General features: G+C 38.6%; 1 protein-coding gene across 7 annotated transcripts in view; it reads left to right on the forward strand.

The window, feature by feature from the left end:
- Positions 1-9295, forward strand: part of ATRX (alpha thalassemia/mental retardation syndrome X-linked) — a 304287-nt gene that overhangs the window by 87191 nt on the left and 207801 nt on the right. For 6 of the 7 annotated variants that reach the window (XM_005877140.2, XM_005877143.2, XM_014548452.1 and 3 more), the window contains 2 exons: positions 1227-1294; positions 1808-4881. In XM_005877140.2, the coding sequence (XP_005877202.1) occupies positions 1227-1294; positions 1808-4881 (3142 nt within the window). The remainder of the gene's footprint in view (positions 1-1226; positions 1295-1807; positions 4882-9295) is intronic. The other variant, XM_014548451.1, reaches the window with a different exon arrangement.

Consider the following 9295-nt stretch of genomic DNA (forward strand, 5'->3'; position numbering starts at 1 on the left):
GGGTGGGGCCGCGAGCGGGCAACACCAGGCTGGCCAAGGCAGGTGCCAGCCGGAGCCCCCCGATTGCCCTGCTGGTCACCCCACATGTAGGCCCTGATCGCCGGCCAGTCCTAGGGACGCTACCCATGCACAAATTTCCTGCACTGGGCCTCTAGTACGCTGCCCCCAGCCCACAGGCCCCAGGCTAACCACGGCGGGTGCCAGCGGGGGCTCCCCCAATCGCCTCGCCAGTCGCCCCGCAGAGAGAGGCGACCAGCAGCAGTGACAGGGGGTGGGGCCAGCGAGCGGGCAACACCAGGCTGGCCAAGGCAGGTGCCAGCCGGAGCCCCCCGATTGCCCTGCTGGTCACCCCACATGTAGGCCCTGATCGCCGGCCAGTCCTAGGGACGCTACCCATGCACAAATTTCCTGCACTGGGCCTCTAGTATTTATATAATTTGTCTCTTTTATCTGGAGTATTGCCAGAGTGGAGGAAAGACTCAGGCACATATCTGTTGCAGTGTTTCATTGTTATTGCTGTTGCTTTAACAGGGAATTCTTGTTTAAACAAGTCAACTAAGGGACAATGACATTAGATCATCTATTGTACAACTATTCCAGTTAAGAGGAGGAAGCAAGGCACTTTTTTGACAGGCAGGCCCACTGAAGCCAACTTTACACATTACAAACTCCTTTGGCTGTACCTGTGTTTTTCTCCAGCTCCACGGTAGGGCTCCACATAGCACTTCAACCAACTTCCCCAGATTGCCAAATGTTAAGGGATGAGGAAACAAATGCCATAAGCATATAGCTAAGAGAAACAGCAGCCTTTCCTCAGTGTCTGTGCTGGTGCCTTTATGGAATAGAGCAAACTGATCCAGCAGGAAGAAAGCCCCCTGCTTAGCCTTGACATTTAATACATTTTAATGTAGATCTTAAGTAGCTAGTCGTAAGAGTTCAGAAATTTGCTTTAGTAAAATATTTTATAAACATTTATAGAAGGGATAGTGTGCTTGATGACATGGACATCTATTTGAAGGAATTGTTTTCTTGAGCTATTCCTATGTCTGGAAAGTACTAGTGTTGAGTAGTTTAGTGTTGTTTTTTTTTTTTTTGATTGTCTATAATAAACACACACACACACACACATATTCCCTTTACTTATTAATGACTTAAGAATAAAGTTTTTTCCCCTTTATGTATGTTACCAATTTTGAATAAATTTTTTCTCTCTTTTTTTTTAATAGAATTGCTTTAAATATTACATGAGTGATGATATTAGCCGTGACTCAGATGGAATGGATGAACAATGTAGGTAGGTAATATATCAAGATTAACTAAAATTCAGTGTTGTTTACTCTTTTGGAAGGGGGAATTCTTACATAATCTGTTACTAGATCCATTTTTTGTATTATTTTTATTGATGTGTTTAATGGACGATTGTTCTATTCCAGAAAGCCTTAGGTTTATGGCTGTTTTAAGTTTCTAATAAACAGTTGCTTTACTATTAAAATTACTGTCAGGAAAATTTAAATGGTTTTATTTATTTTTAAAATATATTTTTATTGATTTCAGATAGGGAGGGAGAGGGGGAAGAGACAGAAACTTCAATGCTGAGAGATAATCATTGAACAGCTGTCTCCCGCATGCCCCCCATCAGGGATTAAGCCTGCAGCCTGGTCATGTGCCCCACTGGGAATCAAATGGTGACCTCCTGGTTCACAGGTTGATGCTCAATCACTGAACCACACCAGCTGGGCTTAAATTGTTTTAATAATGTAAAATGAGTTTCATTTGGGAGTAATATTTTAATTTTTAATAATTTCAGATGGTGTGCAGAAGGTGGAAACCTGATTTGTTGTGATTTTTGCCATAATGCCTTCTGTAAGAAATGCATTCTGCGTAACCTTGGCCGAAAAGAGCTGTCTACCATAATGGATGAAAACAATCAATGGTATTGCTACATTTGTCACCCGGAGCCTTTGTTGGACTTGGTTACTGCATGTAACAGCGTATTTGAAAATTTAGAACAGTTGTTGCAACAAAATAAGAAGAAGATAAAAGTTGACAATGAAAAGAATAATAAAGTATGTGACCATACACCCAGATTTTCTCCAAAGAAAAATAGTTCAAATTGTAATGGACAAGAAAAGAAATTAGGTGATTCATGTTCTGGTTCTATAACCTATTCTTATTCAGCACTAATTGTGCCCAAAGAGATGATTAAGAAGGCAAAAAAATTGATTGAGACCACAGCCAACATGAACTCTAGTTACGTTAAGTTTTTGAAGCAGTCAACAGATAATTCAGAAATTGATTCTGCTACAAAGTTACGTCAGCTTAAGGCTTTTAAATCTGTGTTGGCTGATATCAGGAAAGCTCATCTTGCATTAGAAGAAAATTTGAATATAGAGATTCGAGGTTTGGATGCTGTAAACAAAGAGAAAAATACCAAAGAGCATAAAGTTATAGATGCTAAGTGTGAAACAAAAGCACGAAAAGGAGAAAAACCCTGTGCTTTGGAAAGGAAGGATATTTCAAAATCAGAAGCCAAACTCTCAAAAAAGCAAGTAGACAGTGAGCACATGGATCACAGTACTCCAGTAGCGGAACAAAGAGCAAATAAAAGTACCAGTGGTGAACATGAGAAATCTGATAAAAAAGAAGAACCTCAGTATGAACCTGCTAACACTTCTGAAGACTTGGACATGGATATTGTATCTGTTCCTTCCTCAGTTCCAGAAGACATTTTTGAAAATCTTGAGACTGCTATGGAAGTTCAGAGTTCAGCTGATCACCAGGGAGATGGCAGCAGTAGCAATGAGCAAGAACTAGAGAGTTCTTCTGTAAAATTAAATATTACTTCAAAAGACAACAGAGGAGGTATTAAATCAAAAACTACAGCTAAAGTAACAAAAGAATTATTTGTTAAACTTACCCCTGTTTCCCTTTCTAATTCCCCAGTTAAAGGTGCTGATTGTCAGGAAGTTCTACAAGATAAAGATGGCTATAAAAGTTCTGGTCTGAGCCCCAAGCCAGAGAACTGTGGACTTGGACAGGAAAAAAATGATGATGCACTTTTGCTTGAATGTGAAGTTTTATTACCTTCAGAAGAATCTGATCTTCGAAGATCCCCACGTGTAAAGACTACACCCTTGAGGCGACAGCCAGAAAACAACCCTGCGATTTCTAATTCCGATGAAGAAATTAATGAGACAGTTAAGAATAAACAAAAACTGTCAGGTCCAATGAGAAAAAAAGATAAGGAGAATTCTTCTGACAGTGTTACAGATAATCCTAAAACTAATAAATTGTCTAAACTTAGGCAGACAGAGATTATGGATCAAAATTCAGATTCTGATGAAATGCTAACAATCCTCAAAGAGGTATCCAGAGTGAGTCATAGTTCTTCTTCAGATACTGACATTAATGACACTCATATAAATCATGAGAAGACTTTGTATGATTTAAAGTCTCAAACAGGGAAAGATGATAAAGGAAAAAGAAAACGAAAAAGTTCTACTTCTGGCTCAGATTTTGATATTAAAAAAGGCAAATCTGCTAAAAGGTCTATAATTTCTAAAAAGAAACGAGAAAATCAGTCTGAATCTTCCAATTATGACTCAGAATTAGAAAAAGAGATAAAGAGCATGAGTAAAATTGGAGCTGCTAGAACATCCAAAAACAGAGTTCCAAATAAAAAAGATTATGATTCTTCGGAAGATGAAAAACATAGTAAAAAAGAAATGAATAATCAAGGGCAGCAAAGTTTGAAGGCTGCACAAGAAGGATCATCTGATGATGCTGAAAGGAAACAAGAGAGAGAGAGTTTTTCTTCAGCAGAAGGCACAATTGATAATGACAAAACCATCTTGGAATTAAAAGGTAGACTCTCTAAGAAGCAGCAGCGAGGTGTTTCCTCTGATAAGCCTTCTTCTGGGAAAGAGGAGAGTTGTAGTTCTCCAGAGGACAAAAAGGTGGCTGAAACTAAAGCAAAGTGTAAGCTTCTGAAAACTAAAACCTGTAAGAAAGTCCAGGGTAGCTTATCTGATATTGCTCAGAAGTTCTCAAAGACAGAGCACAGTGATGACTCTTCTGAAGATGATAAAAAGGTGAGCAAAAAGGGGACTGAGGAAAAAGAAAAGGAAACTACAGACTTGAAGAAAAAAGTAATTAAGATGGAACAACAGTATGAATCATCATCTGATGGCACTGAGATATTACCTGAGGGAGAAGAAATTTGTCATTTTTCTGAAGGAATAAAACAAAATAAGAATGACACAACTGATGGGGAAAGGAAAAGTAAAAAAATAAAGGGTAAAACTTCTAAAAAGAAGGATGAATTATCTGTTAGTGCTGAGAAGTTAATAGGGAAAAGAGATAGTTGTGGTTCTTCAGAAGAAAAAAGGTGTAGGAATGCAGGATTCAGAAGAGATAAGAAAAGGTGCAATTTGTCTGAAAAGAGATCAAGAAAGAGACAAGATTTTTCATCATCTGATACTGAGAAATATTCCATGAAAGAAAGTCATGATTCTTCTGATAAGAAATTGAAAAGAATAGAATTGAGGGAAAGACGAAATTTAAATTCAAAAAGAAATCCCAAGGAAGTACGAAGTGGCTCATCATCTTCAGATGCTGAGGAAAGTTCTGAAGATAATAAAAAGTTGAAGAAGCAAAGAACTTCCACTAAAAAGAAGACAGGCAATGCCAAGGAGAAAATGAGAAACTCCCTCAGAACAAGCACTAAAAGGAAGCAAGCTGAAATTATTTCCTCATCTTCTTCTGATATAGGAGATGATGCTCAGAATTCTGTAGGCGAGGGCAGCAGTGATGAGCAGAAAATTATGCCTGTGACTGAAAATTTAGTCCTGTCTTCACATACTGGATTTTGTCAATCTTCAGGTATGCAAAGATAAATTAAAAAATGTGTAATTTGTACTTACTCCCTCTTGAATAACTACATTATTTAACTTTTCCTGAAGCCAATCAAATGCAAGGTTACTGTTTAGGAAAATATAATTTATAAATTCTTTACAGATTTACTAGAAAGCCTTTCTCCATTTATTTTTATGCCATCATTGGAAGGTATTTTAAACAAAGTTTTTTTGGTAAATAACAAAAATTTTTTATCAATGTTTAATGATTTTTCTCTGAAGTAATTAGCAGTCATTTATTAAGGAAAATCAGACTGGCACCAGTAGTTCAGTAGGTATTTATTAATATGATCGGTAACTGTCTTACCATGCATAGGACTTTTTTAATTAGCCAGAGTAACTTTGTGTCCTATGCAATTTTCTGAAAAAATTAAATTTACTTCATTGAAACTCTTTGCAGATGCTTATCAGTTATTTTCTAATGACATGAACAGATGTTTCTGTCTTTAATACTAACAAGCTAAAGGAAGAAAGAAATCCAAAAAGTAGATGGATTTCCCTACCCTTATGAGACAGTGCACTAGGACTATTAGGGTTTGGGTCAACTGGTCAATGATACTTCACCTCCCCCCAATAATACTTATAAAAATAATTTTCATTATCTTATTTTTTGTTGTTTTCTTTTTTTCCATCACCATTTAACCCCACTGTATGCTTTTCCACCTCAGCCCCTCTTTCCCCCCCTCCAATCTTAAAAATTTTATAAAGTAGATTTTACTTAAAACTGTGTTCTCAACATAGGTTGAATGTTTCAAGTTTCCTTTCATTCTTTTTTTAAAAAATACATTTTATTGATTTTTTACAGAGAGGAAGGGAGAGGGATAGAGAGTTAGAAACATCGATGAGAGAGAAGCATCGATCAGCTGCCTCCTGCACACCCCCTACTGGGGATGTGCCTGCAACCAAGGTACATGCCCTTGACCGGAATCGAACCCGGGCCTCTTCAGTCCCCAGGCTGACGCTCTATCCAGTGAGCCAAACCGGCCAGGGCTCCTTTCATTCTTTATGTTAGGATTTTCCATTTATCCCATTTAGATTTTAGTGGAATTTACTTGAATCTTGTTTTATAATAAAACTTTAAATTCCTTTTATGGAGTGCTTATCTAATGAGTTGATTTGAAAACCAAGTGTGATATGCACAGTATACTCAGTTTAATGCTCTGCTGTATTACATGCTTAGATGGAACTCTGCCTGTATGGCTATTGTAACTACAGGTCCTCACTTTTTGAAATTCTTTGGCCTAATGTGTTTCAGAATTTTCAACTGTTTGTGTTTCAGAAAGGTAATATAGAGTAATTGCCATATATAGGGTGTCCCAAAAAATGTATACACACTTTGAATAATTATAAATGCAGTGTTTATTAAAATATATTTCATTTTCAAAATTGAGCTATCATCTGTTAAAAGTGTGTATACATTTTTGGGGGACACGCTGTACTATAGCTCCATTAGGGCCTGAGGCAACACATTATCAAACATATTAGTATTTCTGCAGCAAAGCATAAGAACACTAATACTTAAAAGAATAAACAGTTCAAATTAGGTTTTGCTGCCAAATGAACTTTGGCACTACCTTATATAGCTTCTGAGTTTGAGAGCTTTTTGGATTTCAGAATTATGTATAAGAGATTGTGGATTTGCATTCAAAACACAACCTCAGAATGGAGCATTATTTACAATAGTCAAGATCTGGAAGCAGCCCAAGTGCCCATCAGTAGATGAGTGGATAAAGGAAGCTGTGGTACATTCACAAAATGGAATGCTCTCAGCTGTAAAAAAAAAAAAGGAGGAAATCTTACTCTTTGTGATAGCATGGATTGACCTAGAGAGTGTTAGGCAAAGTGAAATAAGCCAGTCAGAGAAGACAAGTACCATATGATTTCACATATATTTGGAATCTAATGAATAAAATAAACTAACAAACAAAATAGAAACAGATTCATAGATACAGAAAACAGACTGAGCTGTTAGAGAGAAGGGGTTTGGGGGGCTGGGTGAAAAAGTGAAGAGATTAAGCAAAAACAAACAAAAAAACCTTGTAGACACAGGCAACAACAGTATGGTGATTATCAGAGGGAATGGGGGATCAGGGGCAGGTAGAAGAGGATAAAAGGGGGATACATGGTGATGGCAGGAGACTTCACTTTGGGTGGTGAGCATATAATACAGTATACAGACTATGTATTGTAGAATAGTATCCCTGAAACCTATATAATTTTATCAACTAATGTCACCTTAATAAATTCAATCAAAATTGGAAACAAAATACAATCTCATAGTTACTTTGTCAAATCAATGTATGTTTGTTTTTGTCTCAGTTTTTTATTTTTACACCAGATAGATTATATAAATATTCAAAGTTAGCATTGATTGACAATATTTTAGGCAAATATGTTATTTTGCAACCATCGCTTTGTTGTTCAAATTGGAGTACTCCATTTTTTTCTACAGTTTTTCGTTCCTTCCCTTTTTTAAAAAATCTTTATTGTTCAGATTATTACAGTTGTTCCTCTTTTTCCCCCCCCCATAGCTCCCCTCCACCCAGTTCCCACCCCACCCTCCTCCCTTACTCCCCATCCACTGTCCTCATCCATAGGTGCATGATTTTTGTCCAGTCTCTTCCCGCATACCCCAGACCCCTTTCCCCCCCAAGAATAGTCAGTCCACTCCCTTTCTATGCCCCTGATTCTATTATAATCACCAGTTTATTCTGTTCATCAGATTATTTATTCACTTGATTTTTAGATTCACTTGTTGATAGATGTGTATTTGTTGTTCATAATTTGTATCTTTACCTTTTTCTTCTTCTTCCTCTTCTTAAAGGATACCTTTCAGCATTTCATATAATACTGGTTTGGTGGTGATGAACTCCTTTAGCTTTTCCTTATCTGTGAAGCTCTTTATCTGACCTTCAATTCTGAATGATAGCTTTGCTGGATAAAGTAATCTTGGTTGTAGGTTCTTGCTATTCATCACTTTGAATATTTCTTGCCACTCCCTTCTGGCCTGCAAAGTTTCTGTTGAGAAATCAGCTGACAGTCGTATGGGTACTCCCTTATAGGTAACTGACTTTTTTTCTCTTGCTGCTTTTAAGATTCTCTCTTTGTCTTTTGCTCTTGGCATTTTAATTATGATGTGTCTTGGTGTGGTCCTCTTTGGATTCCTTTTGTTTGGGGTTCTCTGCGCTTCCTGGACTTGGAAGTCTATTTCTTTCACCAGGTAGGGGAAGTTTTCTGTCATTATTTCTTCAAATAGGTTTTCAATATCTTGCCCTCTCTCTTCTTCTGGTACCCCTATAATTCTGATGTTGGTACGCTTGAAGTTGTCCCAGAGGCTCCTTACACTATCTTCGTATTTTTGGATTCTTTTTTCATTTTGCTTTTCCGGTTGGGTGTTTTTTGCTTCTTCGCATTTCAAATCTTTGACTTGATTCTTGCGATCCTCTGGTCTGCTGTTGGGAGTCTGTATAATATTCTTTATTTCAGTCAGTGTATGCTTAATTTCTAGTTGGTCCTTTATCACAACATCGAGGGTCTCACTAGATTTCTTAAGGATCTCAATACATTTATCGGCGGTTTCCATAAAATTCTTGAAAAATCTTAGAACCGTGGTTTTGAACTCTATATCCAGTCGTTTGCTGTCCTCCATTTCTGTCATTTGTGACCTGTTTCTTTGTCTTCGCATTTTGTCTGCTTCCCTGTGTTGGTAGAGTGGTTTTGTGTGCTAGGTGTCCTACAGGGCCCAGTGGCTCAGCCTCCCCAGTTACCTGAGGTGGACACTCTTGGTGCACCCCCTTGTGGGCTTTGTGCACAGTCTTGTTGTAGTTATGCCTTGATTGTTTTAGGTGTCACTGGGAGGAATTGACCTCCAGGCCAATTGGCAGTGAGAATCAGCTGTGTCTGCAGTGGGAGAACTTCTGTGCTGAAGACACCCTTCTGGGGCAAGACTTGCTTCAGTGGGGCTTTGGTGCTCACTGAGTCTGCCCCCTGAGTGTGTTCCTTATGAATCTGAGGAGTTGTAATCTGGGTGGTCCCACTCTGACCACTGGGTACACTGGCTCTTGGATCTAAGGAGGTGCTAATTAAGCCTCTTCCTGAGGTTACCCAGCAGGAGCTATGAAGAGATATGCAGATTCCCCTTCCTTTTTTGGGGGTTTGGGGGTGCCCAGATGAGGCCCAGCTGAGAAGCAATGCAAGCTGCTGTGGGGCCTTGGGCCTTCTCTTGGAAGTTCTGGGTCTGTCTGGCCCAGCTGCAATTTGTTAGGTAGTTGTCAGATTGTAAAGGACCCGGGCATTCATATGCAAAAGGCTTTGCAGCAGCCTGGATGGGGCGGGGTCTCAGAATCAACAGGGCGGAGCAAGCAGCTATGGCTGATTCCCAG

Source organism: Myotis brandtii, unplaced genomic scaffold, assembly GCF_000412655.1.
Source record: "Myotis brandtii unplaced genomic scaffold, ASM41265v1 scaffold509, whole genome shotgun sequence".
Taxonomy (NCBI): Eukaryota; Metazoa; Chordata; class Mammalia; order Chiroptera; family Vespertilionidae; genus Myotis; species Myotis brandtii.